General features: G+C 46.7%; 2 protein-coding genes and 1 long non-coding RNA gene across 4 annotated transcripts in view; 1 reads left to right on the top strand and 2 right to left on the bottom strand.

Moving 5' to 3' along the window:
• Positions 1-6,835: 6,835 nt before the first annotated feature.
• LOC105554579 (chromosome unknown open reading frame, human C10orf82) lies at positions 6,836-13,094 on the bottom strand. The gene is made up of 5 exons (XM_012001116.1): positions 13,030-13,094; positions 11,400-11,465; positions 8,801-9,019; positions 7,906-8,092; positions 6,836-7,325 (listed from the first exon to the last, which is right to left on the bottom strand). Exons 1-5 carry the CDS (start codon positions 13,058-13,060, stop codon positions 7,322-7,324), a joined length of 507 nt encoding a protein of 168 aa, XP_011856506.1. The 5' UTR covers positions 13,061-13,094; the 3' UTR covers positions 6,836-7,321.
• Positions 13,095-13,225: 131 nt separating this feature from the next.
• Positions 13,226-15,854, top strand: LOC105554580. The gene is made up of 3 exons (XR_001008350.1): positions 13,226-13,420; positions 13,549-13,609; positions 15,317-15,854. It is a non-coding gene; the product is annotated as an uncharacterized LOC105554580 (long non-coding RNA).
• Positions 14,308-22,315, bottom strand: part of HSPA12A (heat shock 70kDa protein 12A) — a 194,121-nt gene continuing 186,113 nt past the window's right edge. For both annotated transcript variants that reach the window (XM_012001119.1, XM_012001118.1), the window contains 2 exons: positions 19,504-19,607; positions 14,308-18,520 (listed from right to left, as the gene is read on the bottom strand). In XM_012001119.1, the coding sequence (XP_011856509.1) occupies positions 17,883-18,520; positions 19,504-19,607 (742 nt within the window). In that variant the 3' untranslated portion in view covers positions 14,308-17,882. The remainder of the gene's footprint in view (positions 18,521-19,503; positions 19,608-22,315) is intronic.

The following is a 22,315-nucleotide window of genomic DNA, read 5'->3' as shown; positions in this document are numbered from 1 at the left end:
TAGAGACGGGGTTTCACTGTGTTAGCCAGGATGGTCTCGATCTCCTGACCTTGTGATCTGCCCGTCTCGGCCTCCCAAAGTGCTGGGATTATAGGCATGAACCACCGCACCCGGCTGTGTGATTTATTTTGTACGCAATATGGGTGAAGCAGGCACTCCTTGAGAGACACCCCCTCAGAGCAGCTCAGAAACAGAGATCCTCTGTATCCAGAACACAGAGAAGGTAGCCCAGACCAACTGGCAAGAGGGAGGGGGACAAAGAATGATGTGTAGCTTGTATTCACCGGGAGAAAGCCTGCAATTGCTTGAAAGAAAAGGTAGAAACAAAGGAATTGTAGAGGCTTTTCATACCCTGCATTAAAGTTAAAATCTAATTTAGATGAAAATGGATGCATAGAAATTAAACGTGCGTGCGTGGCTTTCGTCGTTAAGTTGTGGGCCCTGTAACGAGAGCTTTACCAAATTTATTCCCTTGGCTTGAAAATAAAAATGCTTTTTGAAATTTGATTTTGTTGTGTTACAAATTGTTTTAGCTTTGTGAATAGTACAAACCCCATTTCTGATCTGCCTCAAACAAAAATAGAGCATTAAAGTGTTTAAGATTCAATCAAAGGCTTGCTGTGAGCGGCACAATATTAAAATAACAGAAAAATCAATTCAATTTTTATTTTGAATATGATTTGTCACAAATAGCATTCTAATAGATAACACTGATTATATGGTAGCAAATGTAATTTATATATACCAAGTGCTCTGCCTTTGTCAGAGTTAGCATTAAGGAATTTGACACGTATGCAGGAGAACAATAAATGTCAACTGAAATATATACCAGTTAGATATCAATGGGATGCTGAAATGAATGATGCCGGCACATGCTATACTTATAAGTAATAATATGCAGTCTAAAGTAGCCTGGGTTTTCAAATAAGAACCCTTTTTATGTTGTCATTTAAAATATCTCATATTTCTGAAGGTCAGGAATAAATGGCACTATTAGCATTAAAAGCTAGTAAAAGAAAAAGTAATTTGTTGTTCATTTAACATAACATTTTATGAAATAGCTTTGTAAAGTATTCATTTTTTTTCTCCCTGTGGAGGCTGGGAAGACAGGAGGAAGATGCCTGATTCTCAATGAAGGGCTTTTTATTGCATCTTTGTTACTGTTAACATCTTGATTCAGTTAAGATCTCCGTGGAATTATGCGGTTTGTTCCTGGGCAGGTTAATACTATGAAATAAAGATGTCTACACAACTGTAGTCTTGGCTGGCTCCCACAGGATGCTGCCCGGGTCCTGGCTTTGGTCCTTATCAGTAGTGCCCTTTGGTATAGGGATGATAGTATGACACTAGGGACAAGTGGCAAGACTGTCAGAAACTGAGAATGGAGGGTTTTGATGTGACAGACATAGGTCCTCAAGAGAAGGAGGAGGGAGGCTCTTGCTATGTATCTGGGGAGCAGTGGCAGCTAAATCAGGATGTAAATCCAAATACAGATGTGGGGCCATCTTAGAAAGGCTCAGCCATAGAAACCCACTAAATCACCTTTCACCAGCCACAGGTCCTGAATCCCAAAATACTGTAGACTTCATCCATCTAGGCTCGTGGGCAACCCTCTCGGCTTGTCCTTTTCTTTATGTATTCTGAATTTTCAGCTTCCCTAGAACCAATCAGTCAAAATCTTTCTCTTTTTTTCCTCTCGCCTCTAAAATGTGTATAAAAAATTAAAATAACACAAAATAACATTGCCAAACACCACTATAACCACTGTAATTAGCAAAGGTGAATGTTTTATCACGTTTTCTTCAAGTTCTTTTGTAAGAAGTAAACAAATATGGCACTTGGGACCACATGGCTATCTAGGTGCAGCCAGGAAGAGATCAGAGCATCAGGTAGACCAGCATACTCTGAACAGGTCTTCAGAGAGAATGCACTGAGAGTGGATAAAGAGACGATGCAGACACTGGGGCTGAAGGCGGAGGAAGCTGGGAACCCTGCACGGGGTTGTGGAGCACCAGGACTCATTCCTGGCTCTGAAGGGCTCCTAAGGAAGGGGTGAGAGAAGGAAATGCAGAGCAGCCTACTCCCAGCACGGACCTCCAGGATCCTAGTGGCAGAAAACATCATGACACCCACAGACAATTGAGTCGGCAGGGGGAGCTGCCCAGAGAGTGGGCGGAAACAGAGCTTGAACCTGCAGGGGGCCCACGTGGTTTCATGCAGGGTCAGCTGCAAAGGAACACGGCCACAGACACCTATCCCCCAAGGCTCTCTATATTCCTTTGGTGGCTTTGACCTTTGTTAGCTGCCGGACCTGGAGAGAGCAAAGCTGTCTTTTCCAACAAACTGGGGTGAGTCTGATCTGCGCTGGCTCACAGGGCAGCCTCAGCCGCCCCATTGAAGCACTTTCGCCAGTGACCACCACCATAGTGCTTTCACCTGCAGCCCCTGTGCTACCCCACCAGAGGCCTTTTACCCTGCTGCCCTCCTGGACCACTTTAGCCCACAGCATCCAATAGAGTACTGTTGCCAGCAGTCTGGGAGCACCTTGGTTCCCTTAGAGCAGCTGGTGCTTCACCTCAAGGGGCCAGAGGAAAAAGCTATGGGCCCAGTCCCAGCCCCCCAGGGTTAAAGCATGCAGCCTAGGAGTGTCAAGCTGAGTACTGGCCCTCTGAAAGCATCCAGAACAAACACTCAACTATACCCAACCTGTACCACAGTCAAACCCTCAAGGGCAACAAAGAACATGAAAACAAAAAGCCCCGTCCAAAAGACAGCAACTTCAAAGGATAAAGGAACATTAGCCCCCACAGAAAGAACCAGTGCAAAAACTCTGGCAACTCTAAAAACCAGAGTGTCTTCTTACCTCCAAATGATCACACCAGCTCCCCAGCAATGGTTCTTAACCAGACTGAAATGGCTGAAATGTCAGACATGGAATTCAGAATCTGGATGGCAAGGAAGCTCAATGAGACACAAGAGAAGGTTGAAACCCAATCCAAGGAAAACAATAAAATGATCCAAGAGTTGAAAGATGACATTGCCATTTTAAGAAAGAACCAAACTGAACTTCTGGAAATAGAAAATTTACTACAAGAATTTCATAATACAATTGGAAGCATTAACAGCAATTGGAATAGACCAACCTGAAGAAAGAATCTAAGAACTTGAAGACCACTCCTTCAAAGCAATGCAGGCAGACAAAAATGAGGAAAAAAGAATTTTCAAAAATGAACAAAATCTCCAAGAAATACGCGATTGTGTAGAGACCAAGCCTAGGACTCACTGGCATTTCTGAAAGAGAGCAAGCAACTTAAAAAATACATTTGAGGATACGGTCCATGAAAAATTTCCTAATCTTGCTAGAGAGGTTTACATGCGAATTCAAGAAATTCAGAGAATCCCTGTGAGATACTATATAAAATGACCATCCCCAAAACATATTGTAATCAGATTCTCCAAGGTCAATATGAAAGAAGAAGTCCTGGCCGGGCGCGGTGGCTCAAGCCTGTAATCCCAGCACTTTGGGAGGCCGAGACGGGCGGATCATGATGTCAGGAGATCGAGACCATCCTGGCTAACACGGTGAAACCCCGTCTCTACTAAGAATACAAAAAATTAGCTGGGCGTGGTGGCGGGAGCCTGTAGTCCCAGCCACTTGGGAGGCTGAGGCAGGAGAATGGCATGAACCCGGGAGGCAGAGGTTGCAGTGAGCCAAGATTGTGCCACTGCACTCCAGCCTGGGGCACAGAGCGAGACTCCCTCTCAAAAAAAAAAAAAAAAGAGAGAGAGAACTGTCAATTCTTGCACAGAAAAAGGAAGAGAGGAAGAGGTGACCCCAAAGGAGCACTTGATTGCCATGGAGGTCAAACTCTCCCAACAAAAGGCCCAAGTTGGCCCAAGGAATTTTCTTATCAGGTAATGAAAATTGTTTTTAGTGGCAAGAATGAGCTCATTACAAATGCAGCTTGTGCTAATAATGATAATTTGCTGAGCAGTAAAATCACCTCTCTACCTCCCCCGCCAACAGACGACACTCTAGAAATTATAGGCTAGGAAGAAACAGAAAGGATAAAGATTAAGGAAAAGATTTGCAATGCGGAACTGCTTAAACAAAGGGAGTTACAGATTTGCACATTGAACTCGGTGATCTTAATCACGAAGTTGTAGAATAATTAGCTACTGTTAAAGAATTGTTTAAATTGCCTTTATTCAATTTTGTTACCTCTATCACTGGGTTGTTTTTTCTGGTTTTGGTTCAGTTTTACAGCTCAAGCCATTTTTTAAAATTGGTGCAAAATGAATTAGTCAGTGACTTAAATATGGATGCACCATAAGATCCCATGGATGGGAGTCAGACATGGGCAGTTGCAAGGGGTCATTTCAGTCCTCACACCCCGTTAATTTCATGGGTAAAGACCCCCAATAACCTTGAGGCCCTAGGAGCTATCTGCAAACTGTTTGGGAGAGGGGCCCGGCAGACATCCATTCCTCTCATTCCTGAGAGGCCAGCACAGATGCAGCAGGCTGGGCCACCCCCCAGTCCTGGCAGTCGGGAGATCTAGCTCCACCTTTCCTTTACAAGACTGTGGGTTTTAACTCTTCCAGGGTTTTCAGAACACTGGGAAAAAATCCCGACAGTTCACTGAGTTTTGCCTCAGCCCTTGGAAGGGAATGCCAGCTACCTTCTATTGAGATGTGGCTTTTTTCCTTTAAACGCCTTTTTTTTTTTTTTTTTGAGACGGAGTCTCACTCTTTTGCTCAGGCTGGAGTGCAGTGGTGTGATCTTGGCTCACTGTAATCTCTTCCTACCCGGTTCAAGAGATCCTCCCACCTCAGCCTCCTGAGTTGCTGGGATTACAGGCATGTGCCACAACGCCCAGCTAATTTTTGTAGTTTTAGTAAAGATGGGGTTTCACCATGTTGGCCAGGCTGGTCTCAAACTCCTGACCTCAGGTGAGCCACCCGCCTCAGCCGCCCAAAGTGCTGAGATTACAGGCGTGAACCACTGGACCTGACCTTTCTTTAAACACTTAATCTCTAAAATATTAAAATATCTTTTAATACAAATAGGGATATTTTTAATGACTTTTTTCTTGCTTATAAAAACAATACCTATTGTCTATGGAAAACTGAAAAAAGCATAAACAAACAAATAAAAATAACCAACAGGACCATCATCCAAATGACCACTGCTAGCATTATAGGTTAGTGCCCACGCCCCCACCCTTTTTTAAAAACAAAAAGCAGGATTATAGAGTGTATGAGTTTGTGTGTATGAGTGACACACACAGGTCTGCTGTTATTGTACAGTTCTATGACCTGCCTAAGGGATCCTACGTATTTTTATACAACACCATTTTTCCATCATATCATTTAAAAATAATGAAATGTACCATAATCCTGAACCCTGTGGGGAAGGTGCCGTTATCTGGTTTTGTGTGACAATCTCCCTTTACACATTCCTGGTTGTTTTTCTAGACAAAGGTTCTTAACCAGGCCTGTGGTGGGGACCCACGGCTGTCTAATGAAATCCATGGGCCTCTTGTCAGAACAAGATTTCCAAATGTTTAAAGCAAAATACATAAGATTACAAGGGAAACAATACTGAAATATTATCAAAATATTAAAAAGAACAAATTTATAAAACAGCCATTTGTTTCTTTATTCTTATATTGAGTAACAATATGTGAGAGAGTAGATATAGCCACTATAATTAACCACCATGATTATAAAGAGATGAGCTTTAACATCATTCAAGCTGTTTGCAGCCAGAGCCACATGATACAAAAACATCCGTGATTGCTCTCAGGCTAAGGTGACAGGTCCTGCAGTGGTTTGTGGCTTACATTCATCAAGGAAGGAAATACTAAATTTCGCCTGGAAGTTAGTGAAAACAATGATGTAACTTTTTTTCTCATCAAAGTTCTCTGACCTTCTGACTTGGAATCATGGGAGCCCAGGATGTCCAGGTGAAAATTCTTGCCTTGGAAAAAAATCTTCCAGACCCAGACCCAGCTTGCTGCCTCGTGTGACTCTGCATGTTTCTGAGTGGATGACAACGGTCTCATTGTCCCAGGAGCTGTTTTTTTATTTCTTCTGCATGCGGATGGTTGCTGAGGGAGGTCAGGGTGCCTGCCAGTGGCAAGCGCATGTTATCCAGTGTTACAGCTTGAACCATGTCCCTCAAAAAAAAAAAAAAAAAAAAAAAACCATGCGAAAGTCCTAGTCCCCGTACTTTATGTGACTTATTTGGAACTAGAGTCATTGCAGGTGTAATGAGTTACAATGAGGTCACAGTGGAGTAGGGCATGCTCCCGATCCAGTGCGACTGATGTCCTTGTAAGAAGATGGCCGTGTGAAGGCAGAGAGGCACCCAGGGGGCCTGGAGTTAGTAGCAAGAAATGCCAACATGGCTGCAAAACACAGCAAGCTAAGGATAGGTGAGGAAGGATTCCCCCATGGGTTTCAGAGGGAGCAGGGCCCTGCTAACACCCCAGTTTTGGACTTCCCGCCCCCAGAACTGTGAGGCAATAAATTTCTGTTGTCTTCAGCCACTCAGTTTGTGGGACTTTGTGGAGGCAGCCCTATCACACCAATATAGCTGATATCTGCTAACTGGACCCTTCTGGGGACCGGGATTCTGGAAAACCAGGGCTGGGGTGGGCGTGGCGTCTGTGTCGCTGTCAGTAACATGCCAGGACCCAGAGACTGGTTAGAGGGCTGGGCTAGATCTTCAGTGAAGATCCTGGCCTGGCTGCAGTGTTCCCTCAGGGGTTAGGAACCCTAGCTCATGGTCAACATAACCTGGAGAAAACCCGCACAAGAAACTTCAGCATGCGGAGAAGCAGCCTCTTTATACCCACATGACAAAAAAAAAAAAAAAAAGGTCTTTATCATTAATGACATGCGACTGTCAACCACTCAGGATGCAGGCGGAAGTTAAAAACTTCTTGTTATTAAATTTCTTTATTGCTCATTGGGCATGATGCCAACACGAGAACGGCAGGTTTCGGAAGCCCCACTTAAAGTTCACCTCTCCCTGGGAGACGCTGCGCTTCTAGCCTTCTGCATACTTTGCGGAGGACAGTGGCTCTAGGTAAATCTTCCCACTGCATGGTATACTTGGCCTCTGAGCACAGCCACATGTCAGCGGAGTTCTGGGGTCCTCTCTCAGGGGCCTTCCAAGGGCAGGGCAGCTTTCATCTAGGAGAGAAATCATCCGTGTGAGTTGAAGGCAACTGGCCCAGCTAAGCAGAAAGGCCACTGCACACATTTCATCCCCTTTTTAAAACAGTAGTAGGAAGGAAAGAGACAGCCCTCCTCACCTGGAATAGAAAAATCGGGATATTTTGGCAGCAGCTCTTCATGCTGCAAAACTTTTGGAGAAGGAGCAGAAGTTTTTGTGGAGCTAACTCCGTATATTCTAAAACAAGAACAGAAGTCACAAAGTTATGGACCTTTCATTTAGAATAGAGTAAGAATAAATATAAATACAATATGTAAGAGTAAATGTATGAATATGGTATGTTTATTTCCTTACAATTTATTCTAAAGGGAAAGATCCTCCTCCTCATTTTGCAGAAGAGAAAACTGAGGCCACTCAGCACCCTTGGGCCGTAAGCCACTGCCAGGATGGTAGCCCTGCTGGTTTTTACTCCCAGCCCCTCCCTGCAAACCAGCAAAAACCACAGGTAGAGCTGCTGGAAAATGCTGAGCGCGGGTCAGGAGCAGGGGGCAGCTGCCTACTGGGGAAGCCCTGAAACTACAAATGAGGTGCCTTTTCTAACACAAATCACACACAAATCGTCCTAGTGCTGGGATGGGGACATCTGGTAAACCCCCGTCCGGGGTTTGCACTTCTCCCTTTGATCTTGTGCCTGGGGTGCCGACCCAAGCCAGACTCACTCTTCATATGGTTTCAGATGTGCTTTCTTGGCCCTCTCTGTGATGTCCAGGAAGTCCTTGTAGCAGTTTTTGGCCATGACAGTATATCTCGTGCCACAGCCAAATTCAGTGACCCTGGCTCTCGGCAGGTAGCCTGCCCAGCCAGGGATTGGAGGCTCCTGGAGAGGTTTCTTTACGTATTTGCATTCTGTAAAAAGACACCATGGCACAGAGAAAGCAACTAAAAAATGTTATCCACTGATTCAGAAGCCGAGGCCTGAAAACTTGTGACTTGCCTAGGGTCTCCTAGTTCTCAGACCAGCACCCTCTTCCGTAACCAGGACCATGCTCTGTCCCCTAGAAATGTTTGTTTCTGGCCAGGTACTGTGACTCATGCCTGTAATCCCAGCACTTTGCGAGGCCGAGGTGGGCAGATCACCTGAGGTCAGGAGTTCGAGACCACCCTCGGCAACATGGTGAAACCCTGTCTCTACTAAAAATACAAAAAGTAGCCGGGCATGGTGGCATGCACCCGTAGTCCCAGCTACTTGGGAGGCTGAGGCGGGAGAATCGCTTGAACCTGGGAGGCAGAGGTTGCAGTGAGCTGAGATCACACCACTGCACTCCAGCCTGGGCAACAGAGTGAGACTCCGTCAGAAAGAAAGAAAAGAAAGAAAAGAAAAGAAGAGAAGAGAAAATAAAAGAAGGAAACTAAGGAAAGGAAAGAAAGGAAAGAAAAGAAAAAGAAAAAGAAATGTATCTTTCTCATTTTAAGAAATGGAGCCTTTGTGTTTGGCACTGACCCCTGGGATTTGGAATTGTGTGGGATTCTGGGTACTCTGGGGCAGCTCAGCTGGCCTGTGAGAATCTGCATGGGTGACCGGGGTGAGGGGAAGTGGTTTCAGGACGCTGCTACCCAGGAGGAGAGGGTGGTGCTGCTGATTGTACTGGTGCAGGGCCCGCAGGACCGTCTCCTCGGAGTTGACAGGCTTCAGTTTTGGGGCAGTGGCCACTGCGCAGCAAAATTCCTGCAGCTGGTCTTTATAGCGCTGTGTTTTCTCCTGGAAGGTTTTCACACAGTAGTTCATGTCATCCTCTCTGGCCGTTCCTTGGCAGCTGAGGAATGGTATGAAGCCTGCAAGAGCCGAATGGAATCACGGCCTTCAGCAAGACTGGCCAGCAAGGAATTCAGAGCCCGCCTAAACTCCCCAGCATTTCAGCCCACCCTTTGGCATTTCTTCCTCAGCCAACAACACTACGTTTTTCCAAAGGCCATTAATACAAACAGTGCTGTTGTTTCCACTGTGACTGGGCCCTCCCAAGGTCACAAAAAATGACCTTGGAGCTGGGGAGGGAAGGCCCATTTCAACAAAGGCAGTGACAGTAATACTCTTTGAATAGCAAAGCCCCTGATGTCAGCCTGATGGAAAATGGGGAAAGCATTTAATGGGCCAAAATGATAGTCTAAGGAGTAATTGAAATTATTCATCTTTTTAGAGAGAAAGCTTATTTTCCTCGACACTTCCCAAATGCAATTTGGGATCTTTCTTGCCGGACCATCAGGAAATTGCAGGCTTATTAAGAGCAGAGCCCTATTACACAAAAAGGTAAATTCATTATCTGCAAGACCCACTCCTAGCACAATTTTTCACCATTTCCCACCAAGTAACATATAATCATTACAATTAGTATGGGTAAAACACAACTATTTACTTAAACTGGAGGCTGAATCCTAAGTACTATAACATTGTCACAATAAAACCATTTTTTTTTTTTTTTTGCAGAACAAATGAGGAAAACTGGTTAAGAACTTGGTTTTAAACTGCAAAATAAATAAATAAATTTCTCTCCTTATGGAAGCCCAACATTTTTGCCATGGTCTCCAGGAAAACAAAACCTGACTTTGGAGTTGAAAGTAGCAATCCTCACCCCCTGAGCCCTACAATAACCCCCTCTGGAAGAATCTAATTACTAATCTTGACAGTGTTGGAAGCCTTCCACACATTGCCCAGTCTCCCCAACCCTTGGACGATTAAAAGATATCCTAATATCAGGAAGACCCTAGGGGCCTTGCCACAGTGGTTTCCCTGCCATCAGGGCCTACTTTGATCTGCCTAGGTTTTATATTAGTGCATATATGCACACACATAAGCATACAAGCTACCTTTATCGAGTCTTGCTAAGGACCAAGACATTTAAAATAGGTTATGTATGCTGGCTCCTTTAATCCTCACAACAATCTTATGGTATCTCATGTAGTGGGTTGAACTGTATCCTCCAAATAGATATATCCAAATCCTAACCCCTGGTACCTGTGAATGTGCTCTTATCTACAAATAGGGACTTCTCAGATGTAATTAAGGGTCTAGAAATGAGATCATCCCAGATTTAGGGTGGGTCCTAAATCCAATGACTGATGTCCTTACACCTGAAAGAAGAGGGAGACTTGAGACACAGGGGGAAATGTGAGGATGAAGTGACTGGAGAGATGCTGCCACAAGCCAAGAACACTGGGGCCACCAGAAGCTGGAAGAAGCAAAGGTGGGATCCTTCCCTAGCGCCTTCAGAAAGAGCATGGCCCTGCGGGCACCTCGATTTCAGACATTTGGCCTCAGAACTGTGAGGGAATGCATTTCCATTGCTTTAAACCACAGAGTTTGTGGCAATTTGTTGCAGTGGTCCTAGAAAACTAATATATCCATTTTATAGAATGTTGTACTTACCACAGAGAGGCAAGTTACTTCCAGTCTCATCGACAGTGGCCAAACAGATTCGAACCTCAGCTTGTCAGAACCCAAAGCCCATTCTCAACCAGCCGTTAGGACCGGGGTGAGGCTGGGCAACCTTGGAATATCCCCCTAGCACCACTCCCCCTGAGAACGGCTGTATGGGAGAGCCAAGGGTCTGTGGGGACCACTGGGTTTGTCACCCACAGGGATATGACTTAGTAAGTTCTCAGTAGCCCAGAAGCCTGAGGAGGAATAGCCTCTAGGTAGGGCAACCAATTGTCCTGGTTTGCCAAGGACTGAGGAGTTTCCCAAATGCAAGATTTTCAGTGTTAAGGAAAGTCCCAGGCAGTCCCAGGACAAAGGCAGTTCCAGGTAGACCAGGGCTGTTGGTCAGCCTTCCTTTAGGGGATGCAGGAAAGGATGGGAGCACAAGGATAACCTTTGTGGAGGACTTGAGAAAACTTGGGGAGGACAGGGCCTCTACTTATTCGTGTGTCTATCCTCATCACATTGTGTCTATCCTGGTCCAGATTCTTTCAACAGGCATTAAGTGCTTCCTCTGCATACCAGGCCATGTTCTGGGACATGTGTTCTAAGTTCTGCCTCTCAGAACCCAGCCATCAGCCATCTTCAGCGATGGAATGCTCTCAATGCATGTCTCAAAAGCTAGAGCGCCTAGACTGGTCCAGTTGGCTGCACAGACACAGACAGTGGGTCAAGGCAGGGACAGAGACCAGGACACAGGTTCCCCTGCTGGGTACAGCTGCAGGGCACATCCACACTTACCGCTGTAGCCTGGTGTGATTGGCAGATTTCTCATGAAGGTCTTGGAAGGCTCCATGATTTCGCTCTCTGTTAGTGGAGGGAAGAGGAAATGAAATGATCTCATCAAAAGTCACTACCTTAAGGAATTACTATTGAGTGTGCACAAGCTCTTGGAAGTGGAAGAATGACTGCCAGGGGTTGGGCCTGAGAGGCAGCACTACCATCTTACCCAAAGGCAGTGACATAGCTGGCTTCAGTCATAAACCAATGATCTATGACCAAGGGCCCATCACCTTTTCTGTTAACTTGGATAACAGTCTGTAGATCACACCTCCCAGCGTCTCCTCTCCCCGGAAGCACCCTCCCCTCCATCCACCCTCCAGCCATCCAATAATTGTGAACTAGACTCATACTATGGCTGTGAAACATGATAGAGGCTGGGAATGCAAAGCTGAGCAAGCCCAGAAGCCCCTGTGTGAGGTTCACGAACCTCAGGGGAGGAGAGAGATGAGGCCCACACACCCCCGGACCCCCTTCTTGATCCAGGTGAAATCAGGTTGCAGTGGTGATGTTTGCCAGCTCCCCCCCCATCACCCCTGGAACATCTGACAATGTCCAGAGGCATATTTGGCTGTCAGAAGTGGGGGATGGGATGCTACTGAACATCCTGCAATGCACAGGAGGCCCCCCGCATCCTCCGGCACACACACACGCACTCACGCACGCACAACAATGGAGAAGAAGTTCTGGCTTGAAGGAATCAGGAAGTCCCAAAAGGCAGACATGGAGTCCAAGGAGGGTAAGCAGAGGCCACCCTCTGCTTCAGCGCTGTTTCTGCAATAACACACCTTCCCTCTTTGGGCATCGCTGGTCATTCCCCCCAAGTGGGCTGAGGCCTTGCCAAGTCCTGCCTGCTGAGCCAGTTCATCTCTGTAAAGCAATGCCCTTGAGGCTGGAAGAAGAGGATTCAGGGTAGAGGGGAGGGCCACAGTCATGGCTTAGTCAGCAATGATGGGGATGGTTAAGACAGTTCAGCCCCTGCCACGCTGACAGCAGTGAGGACTGTGCCACGTCTAGGCTGGTCTAACGGCATCACATACCTGGCTCCTGGGAGGAAGCACTGAGCCTGGAGTCAGACAGACCTGGCTGTGAAACCATGTCCCACCCATACTGACCACCTGCTTACTTTTCTGAAAGCTTTCCACGCTTGTTTAGTCCTCTCAACAGCCCCATGATATAAATGCTATATTATACCCATTTCCCGATTTTAAAAGGCAACAGACAGGGAATATGGGCTATGCCCATGCAGTCGCAGCAGAACCGCATTCTCCTTTAATCCCCACAGCTTCCCTAAGAATGAGTTCCTGTTGGAACCTCCATTTTATAAATGAGAAAAATAAGGCACAGAGAGGTGAGGTAACTGTTTCAGGGTTCCAGAGTGAAAGGGGGTGCGAACAGGTGACCTCTAAACTCCCAGGGACAGGATATGTTGCCCAAAAGCATCAGCTGGGGTAAAAGCCTGCCTGGAGGAGGTGGGCAGGGAGGAGGGTGGGGTGAGAGGCGGTGCCCTGAGAAAGGGAGCTAGGAGGGGGTAGAAAGTACCAGCAGGACCCCTCCTACCACCCTCTTCCAATCCCACCCCAGCGCTCACCCGGGCGGGGCTGGCTGTATCCGGCGTCCATCTGGCCTCTGCCGGGCCGCCCAGGATCCCTGCCTTCCACCAGGCCTTTGTGCGCTCACTCCGTGGAGCACAAAGGCCCCACCGCTGCCAGCCTGCCCCTCCCCCACTCTTCCCGGGGTCCCACCTGGAAGGTGGGTGAACTGAGTGAATCTGGGGCGCTTCCCCCAGCGCCCGGCACAGCCCGCCCCGCCGGTGTAAAGTCGGGCATCTGCGCAGCAAACGTCTGGCCTCGAAGCTGTCCTCCGCGCCTTGGCTGCCCCAGCCAGGGACAGGGTATGCAGAGGGCTCGAGGTCAAAGCGGGCGTTTTTGCGGGTGTAGACACGGCGGCGGCTGGGCCTGCTGGTCTGGCGAGGGAAGCGGGTGGGCGGGAACAGGGGGCGGGGCCGGCAGTGGGTGGGAGGAGGCGAGGCCTGGAGGCCCTGGCGCCTCCAATACAGGAGCTTCCTGGGCCTGGCAGCCCCTCCCTCACTGTCTCCTGTTACGAGAAGCAGATTTTCAGGTGGCCGGGACAGGTGAAGGCAGAGAAGAGTGGCTGTGCATCTGGGGAAGGTGAGTCATCCTTCTTTCTAATCACCCTTGGTGGGGCACCCAGACTTCCTCTCATTGGATTGAAACCCACCAAGATGTCCGCCCTACAAACCAGATTTTGTGGGAGCGGGCACGCGCTGGCTGCTCCCTTTACAGAAGAGGACGTTGAAGCTGCGCTACTTCCAGGACACGCTTGTTTGCGGCACCTCCCGGCCTTCCCTGCCTCTACCTGTCTAAAAATTGAACTGCAAATGAAGGCTGGTGGAGCCTACCACCATTTATACCTCGCTTTTATCACCCCATTTAGAAATACCTCGGGCCATCAGGAAGCTTTCAGAGCCAACGCTGGAGGGTGACTCAGGTGTAGCCTCTGGACACAGCCAGTTTCACGTGAAGGCTGGGATGCCCAGGGGCAAGAGCCCGACCAGGCCTTCTGCATGTTTTAGTGGCTTTCACTGGGGTGCAGTGGCATTGGCAGTGGTCACTCTGCTTACCTGCCCTCCTTCTGGCTAGATCACTTTCTTCTAGAGAAAAGGGGCTCTGTGCATATCGATGGGGCCTTGGTTCCCAGCAAACAGAGGACCTAGTCTTGTTAGAATAACTTAATAAAACGTATAGCACCTCCACCACCTGAGATGGGGTAGAGAAGGAGGTCAGTACCGATGTGTCCGTCATGCGGTTTACAAACCCAGGATGGGGGAAAAACAATCTGGGCCACATGAGATTCAGAGTTTTGCTTTATTAGGCATCTGTGAAGACAAGAGTTTGCAGACACAATCCTGTCTGGTGGCGAACTGCTGCAAAGTTCTGTGAAGTTTGAATTTATCTTGTAGTGAATGAGACCCCAGTAGCTGATATTTTAGAATAGTGGTCCGTATTTCAAGCAGATGAGAGGTGTGACGTTATGGCCAACAACTTTTATACTAGCCATCCACTTAAGCCATTTCCCAGCATACATATGCAGCTTAATCACAGCTATACATTTCTACAATGTGAAATTCGATCTTTGACTAATAATGCGTTTTGACTCCTGTTTACATTGGTGCATGCGATTCTTTGCTACCCTGGCAATTAACCAGACCTGGACTCTAAAAGCTAAACTTGGTCTAAATAACATTCTAAGGGTAAGGCAGCCTCTATAATCTGGACTCAGCCATCATTTTGCAAACAGTTGTATGGTTCCTCCTGTTTCCCCTCCTGTCTGTAACCTGTCTGTTATTCAGCATTTATTCATGCCTGCTGTGTTCGGAAAGGGCCGTTACAAGGGAAAGCTTTGATGATTCTGCTTCCTAGAAAGGTGAATATCAGATAATATGTCGGGGACAATTGAGTAATGGGTCAAGACAACAGGCCTTGTAGATGCTTTCTAAGATTAGAAAAATGTGTTCAAGTGTACTTATCCAGTGCTCTTATTCTAGAATATTCCAGTGGGGGTAGGGAAGGAGGGATGGATTTGGGGGTTTTGTTTAAGGACTTTGACAACTGGGGCTGCAACTCTGTGGCCAAAAGATAAAATTATCATCCTCTCCATCACCTGTCTGCCAACACTGCAGATTTCTATCTGCTCATTTAAGAGAAACAGTACACAGGGAGATAGCGTTAATGCAAGGCGGGAAAAGCTTTACATTAGCCCAAAAAAGAGGGGCTTGGCCATGTTACTCACACTTACACTTAGCCAAGCAGAAAAGCTGGGCTTATGTACCACTTGGTTTCTTTCTTTGACCCTAGCATCCTGAAAACGTCACACACAGTGGACCACGCTTTGCCCTCAGAGTGACTGCTCTGTCCTGGAAGGAGAGGTCAACGACCCCTGAGGACGCAAGTGTTTCTTAGGTTGTTCTGCGCAGTCACATTGCTTCCAGACCAAGAACATTCAGCTCTTAAAGTCTGCACAGGAGAATTGATAGAAATCTGCTCCTTTCAATAGAATCTGTGACTCTTTGGGAAGGATGTGCATGGAGAAGGGTCTGATGAGGCTCCTGATCCAGGCGGTCCATGTGTGTTCAGGGTGTTCTGACCCTAGGCACCTCTGTCTATTGCTCAGTCTTGCGTACATAGTCCATAGCTTGGCATCAGCACAAACTGATGCTTAGTGAGCACAATTAAGAAATCAAACTGTGGAAAATTAAGGACAGTAACAAAAGTATCATCAACAAAAATCAAGGATCATTTTCCTTTTTGAAACAAGAAAAGCGCATCGTAGAAACAAAGATTCTGTACAATATTCTAACATTATATGTACATAAAATTATATTACTCATAGCTACATTGAAAAGTCTTATTTGTAGAATATGGCTGGCAACAAATAAAGACCCATACCATTTAGCGTTTGAAGCAGGGCAGGGAGCAAGAGAACACTAGCAAAGACACCTTTGTGCCTGGATACACAATCCCGCTACTAAGTTATGTGACTAACCAGCACTCTCTAGTTCTGTGGTTTGTTCGTGTTTCACATTCTAGTAGGGAGTTCTGCAGCAGGCAATGTGAAAAAGAAGACATGGTCAAATGAAATGTGAAATGCTTTTAAAATCTGCATATTGGCTATGATAATGGGTTTGTGAATCCAAGTTGCATTGGAAGTTCGCTCATTCTCCATTCATTATGCATGCCTCCAGTGATTTAATGAATTTCAGCAGGTGGAAAAAACAGCTTTGAACAGATCAGATGGGCTGTGAGTCAGATTCTTGATTCTTTTTCCTCATTTGGCTCCTGAATATTGCAGAAAACTGGTTTTGTACAGTGGGGAAGGACAGAGTGAAGACCCTCCAGTTGGTTCCTCAGTCAGCTCTGTTCTTGGTGTCCCTTTCTTGCAATTTTTTCCCTCCCCTGGCCCTTCCTGTGAGGGTTAAAAGTGCCATCTCGTCTCCAAGCCAGGTGAAGCCCCAATTCCATTGACCAAGAGGGCAAGGTATGGGGTCACCTTCACCTGTAAGCACTCTTCCTAAGGGAGCCCAAAGGGAACACCTGCAGAGTGCGGGCTGTGGTCTGTGTGTGAACTTTAATGAAATCTCAAGTTAGTATTTCTAGAATTTCAGTTGAACCATGATGCAGTCTACACTACAAATGCAGATTCTGGTGCAGTTGGCCTCAGTTAAAAAGGGCCCAGATCCAGGAACCTGTTTTGAACACGCACCCAGGCAATTCTGATGCAGGCAAGCCACAGGCCTGCTGTGAAAAAAACACAAAACTGACTTAATCCATCAAGTATAGATCTACAAATTATTTTGAGAGAGACTTGAAAAACTGAAGATTTTAATGAAACATTGCATAGCACAGATTCTCTTCCCAGATTTCACCCATGTATTCCTTTCAAAATGTGGGACTAAATGGCCAGAACTCTTAGGGAGATGAAGGCGAGTGGGAAGGCGGGGGTTAATTTAAAATCTGTCTGCATTTCAAGGTGAAGGGCTCTTCTGGATGCCTGGGCTTGGTGATGCAAACAAGACCAATGGCAACCTCATTTTCTTACCCAGAATTCCTACTAAGTTTCACTAGAATTACTTATGAACTCAGAAATCAGGGCTGGGCATGCTGGGAATTTATATCAGCATAGAATTTGGGATACGTCAGTAACTCTTTACTATCTATTTCCATCATGGCAAGTTTTCACCTGCTAAGAACGTGAGGTATCAGCTCTCCTACTCGCAAAAGCCCTGGTGGATTACCCAAGGCTACGGTTATTCTTCCCCGAACCTCCTTGCTATTTAAATTATATGAGAACCTAAAACAGTGCCCAGTGTAGGCAGCCTTCTACCACCAGCTAAAAACATTCCCAGTTCCCACTGATTCACCACTTTTAATCACATGATGATGAAAAGAAATTAACTGCAGATGGGTGGCATTTTATATTGACTGCCATCCAAAAAATTTAAAAAGTCTCAGATGAAGATCTCCTCCTGGTTCAAAGATCTCATTTTAAATCTAGAAAGACAGCAATAGGGCATCCTAAATTCTACTTAACGGAGATCTGTTCAAAGCAGCGCAACCACTGCTGCAGCAATGTACTGATTCCCTTCTCCGTGGCCGTTTCACCACTTTTGTACCTATGAAACTAGCTGCTCCTCCAGGATCCTTTAATTTTCTATGCCTAAACCTTAATCTTAATTTCTGTTTTTCTGACTCCAGTGTGCCCTCAAAAGTCACTCATTATTTCCAGCCCTGATTGTTCTCATCTTCCCTGCTGAAATTCACATGGGCAATGGCGAGGGTCAAGGTTAGGGAAAGAACAGTCAAGGCTGAGGTCAGCAGATGCAGATAAGTTGAGTCCCAGGGGGCAGGCAGCGGGGCGGGAGGGTTAGTAATTTAAGAAGTCGATCCCAACTTTGACACTCTTCGAAGTGGCTATATCAATGGCTGTGGCTTTGATCTCGGTGTCCCCAAACTGCATAAGGGTCTGGATCTCCCTCCGGGCGGGCACTGCGGTGCCACTGGTCCCCGTGAGATCCAGGCGAAGTGTGCCACACTTCTTCACCCCGGGATCAGTGATGAAGCTGACGTTGTCATGCTCAGAGCTGTAGATGTTGATGACAATGACCAGCTGGGAGGGCTTGGCCGGGGTATAGCTACGCTTGACCAGCTCACCCAGGGCCACAGACTGGTCGGCAGAGATGAACTTGTCGAAGACGTCGGTGCACCACCGAGTGCCATCCTTCACCAGCAGCTTCTCAGGCGGGTGCTTGCCCTCCACGTAGCGGTTCAACACGCCCACCCCATAGGTGAGCGGCGACCGGCGAACCTTGATGACCGCAGGGTCCAGACCAAAGAGGACGGCGCCCTTGAGGATGGTAAGGCCCACGTCCTGGGGAATGATGATCCGGCACTGGTCCCCGAAGGCAGCCTGCACTGCCTGCTGCAGGAGGGGCGCCTCGGCAAAGCCGCCCACCAGAAAGAGGAACTTGACGGTGGACACCTCGGGCTTCTGAAACAGGTCCCCTGGAAGGGAAGAGGCAGGGAGAATGTCCTGTCACCAAAAGCCAGCAAGGAAGGGGGAACTAGGCTGCCTGCATCTGTGGGGAATGGACAAGACCACTTGGGCCAATGGGAGGGCAGGCTTACTCTGAGCTCCTTGAACAGAATCTTTGCAGAACTGGTCTTTTAAAGAAAGGGAGTTTGCACACCAACATGTTACGGAATAAAAGCCAGAGCTGCTGCTAAGTAGAAATGCATTTTAACAGATACATGGTGATAATTTTAAGTAGAATTTGGTTTGCATAAATGAATACTCCTAAAGCTCTCCAAACTGTGGTTCTGTTGGGTAAGTCAAGGCAGGCTGTTATAAATAGAATTCTCTGATTTTCATAAAAATCACATCCCACTCCTAGAGAGTCTGGTTTGGTAGGTGAGGGATGGGATACTGAAAAAGTCCCCGGTGAGTCTGCTATGTGTCCGTGGGTACTGCCACCAATGCAGCAGGATAATGACATGACCAGATTCCATTTGCCATCTTGCAGAACTTCCTTTGGTTCACACAACAGTTCCTTCTTCCCTAGCAGGGTAAGGATGTCTAACATGTCCCAGTAAAGCAAAGAATATGCATTTCCTAGGGCCTGCCACTCTCAGGTAACATTGCCTCAGAGCTTCCAGCCCCCTGATCTTTTTGTTGTTTTAAAGTTTTGTTTGTTTATTTAATTCTTCCTCTTTGTCATTACCAGCTCTCTGACTTTTGAGGCCAAACGGAAAGCCTGGGTGAGACAAGGTCTCAGCAGCTTTGCAGTATAAGGAGAGGGATCCAGAGTCTATGCCCAGCAACCTCTCACATACATGGCGAAGCCCTGCCCAGTCCTGCGGGGCCCTTGCCTGTGGCTCCCAGATCCAGGCCAACCTGACTCCACAGGCACCAGCTGGTGATGCTGGAAAAGCCCGTCCCCTTTCTCGGTTCTGCCTCACCGAGTGGCCGAGCCCTGGCTGATACTTACGGAGATGCTCAATGATGCTGTCGATGGTCGGCTTAAAAAGGGCATTCATGGCATCTGGACTCATCCGCAGCATCCCCTGCGAGGACCACTTCACAAAATCCACACTGCAGGAGCGTAGCATGGAGAAGAGCAGGCAGTAAGGGTCTACGTGATACCCAGGCTTATCTGCATAGACACATGCCCTGGCAGAACATCTGTCACACTTAGCAGGCAGAAAGGGGGTTGAAAATCAAAAGCACCTTTGGAAACCCTAAACTGCCAGGACTTGGACCCTTAGAAGCTCAAAAGCTAAGATGTAATCTCTTCTCTGTATCTTAAGTTTGGCTGTGACCAACCTTCCCCTGCGATAGCGGAGGCCAAAGTCTAGTGCAAAAGACAAGGAGATAAAGGGCTCACTGTCTCTTTTGCAGTATCACACTTTGAATCCAACAGTATTTGGATTCAAGCACGTTAAAGGCTCCCTGGACAGTTTATTGTACTGCTACTTACGGCTACAAATGTGTGTGCTCAGGTGCATGTCCTCAGCCCTCCAGGCACCTGTCAGGTGACAGAGTAAGCCTAATTATACTAGCTGGCCCTCACGGTCTCTGTCCAGCAGCAGCAGTGTGGAGCAGAGAGAGCCTTGGACAGGAATCCAGGATTGTGGGGCTCTAGCCTGGCCATCACCACTGTGGGGCTCTGGGACTTTGGGCAGATCAGACTCCATTTTCTCCAAGCCCTGTCTCCATGTCTGGAAGTCCAGGATAACTGCACTTGCCTTACCTCCTTCACAGGGGTTGTTGTAAAGATGAAGTTAAATGCCATGTCTGTGAAAGCGCTCTGGAAACTTTCTGGCACTAAGCAAATGCCAGGGACTGTGTATTCCCAAACCCACAGGGCATGCCCCGCCTGTTCTCCGAGGCCAAGCAAATGGCGCCTCTGTCCCTGACGCAAAGCACACACCAGCAGCTTCCCAGCCACACGTTCTAGATGCTGGATGGGAATCTAGAACGTGTTGGAAAGGAATCCTTTCCGTGGCACAGGCCAAAGGACAATGTGGTATGGTATGGAATGACCCCATGGCTGGCTGTAGCCCGTTTCCTTAGTGGGAGGGTTGACAGGCCCCAGAACTGTGCAGGTAGGTCTTGGGGTTCCACACAGAGAACAAGTGCCCTCTGTGGGGGACCAACAGGGCAGAGAACATCAGCCCAGGAAGAGGGTCCAGACTGGCCCTGCTCCAAGGGCAAGAAGACCTGACATGAAATCTGCTTTGGTTTCCACTAAAAGGAACTAGGGCTTGGGCGATTCCAGGCCTGGGGTAGGGAATGTACAAGATGAGCCAAGAGTGTCTTCACATACAAGAAGGCAAAGACACTGTCGACCACCACAAATGTCGTGTCAAAGGGACTCAGAGCCAACGTGAGGAGGCTCCTACTGGCTGAGATAGGACAGCTTGGATGTCAATAAGGATGGAACTGTCATGGTTTAAAATACATCAAATATGCTTAAATCCTTAAATTCTTAATGATACTCCCCTCATACCCTCACAGGAGGAAAAATTCATTGGACAGTTTGGTGGATACTAGGAAATTGATTCTTTTTTTTTTTTTTTAACTCATAAATGGAGGTTGAAAAGCAACCCATTTATCCTGTCTTCCCTAAGTGAGCTGTAGTTCAGGGCAACCAAACCACTGAGGAGCCAAGTTTCTCTCTCTGGGAGTATTCTAGCAAAATAAATGAGAAGGAGTGATGGACCAAGATGGTGGCCACGTGGCCGCCCCAATGCATTAGTGAACCAAACAATAGTCATCAATGGCTGCTAACATCACAAAAGGAGAGATGGGCAGACACTTCGTGTCCCCTGATGGGAGGCAATAGGAGGAACCACCACCCATCAGGCAGATATGCCAAAGATTCAAACTTGAATCTGATTAAACCTCTAAGTCAATCTGCCAACTTGCAAAAAGGAAAAAAAAAAAAAAAAAGCCACAGATGGAACTGCTATGTAATACCATGGACATGAGATAAGCAAACCTAAGATTATAGGAAACTCCAATCTAAGGACAAACTACTAGTTTTGCCATCTAATAAATTGTGAAGGAAAAACCAGGAGGGGAACCTATGTTAGTGGGACTCGAGGGGCGTATCAGATAGCTGCTATGTACAGCCCTCATTTGGATGTTGATACAGAGAAAAAAAAAAAAAAAAATGAGACAAACAGAAAAATGTTAATGTTAACTAGATATTTGATAATATTGAGGAATTACTATTAAGTGTTATCATGGTATTGTGGTTGTGATTTAAAACTTGTCTCCTTTAGAGGTACATACTGACATAGATGAAATGATAATCTCTCTAAGATCTGCTTTAAAATAATTGGATTGAGACTAGCCAGGAACTGACAGTTGTTGAAGCTGGACAATGGGGTATTTTACAGGGTAAATGTCTGACATGTTCCCTTACAAAAGGTTTATTAGAAAAAGGTAATTATGAAATGTGATAGGTAAATCTGTCTGTAGTCATCATTTCATGATGGATAGTATATATATATTTAAAATATTTAAGAATATTAGAAATCTATTATTTTTATCTATTTTTTAAAATTCAGCTTTAAACCATCTTCTAAATATATTCATTTTGCAACCAGCTGAGACACAAAATCAGTCAAGGGACTCAGAGTGGCAAGAAACCTAGACTCCCACTGGATTAATTTCACAAATATCTACTGAGCACCTACTGCATACCAGACTCTCTGCTAGACACTGGGGATACAGCAGGGGCCAAAACTAAACTTCGCTGCTTTCATAGTTTCTCTGTTTTTAGCAAACACATA

The sequence above is a fragment of the Mandrillus leucophaeus genome, unplaced genomic scaffold, assembly GCF_000951045.1.
Source record: "Mandrillus leucophaeus isolate KB7577 unplaced genomic scaffold, Mleu.le_1.0 Scaffold65, whole genome shotgun sequence".
Taxonomy (NCBI): Eukaryota; Metazoa; Chordata; class Mammalia; order Primates; family Cercopithecidae; genus Mandrillus; species Mandrillus leucophaeus.
Note: the sequence above shows the minus strand (reverse complement) of the source record. Positions and strands in the feature narration are given on the sequence as shown.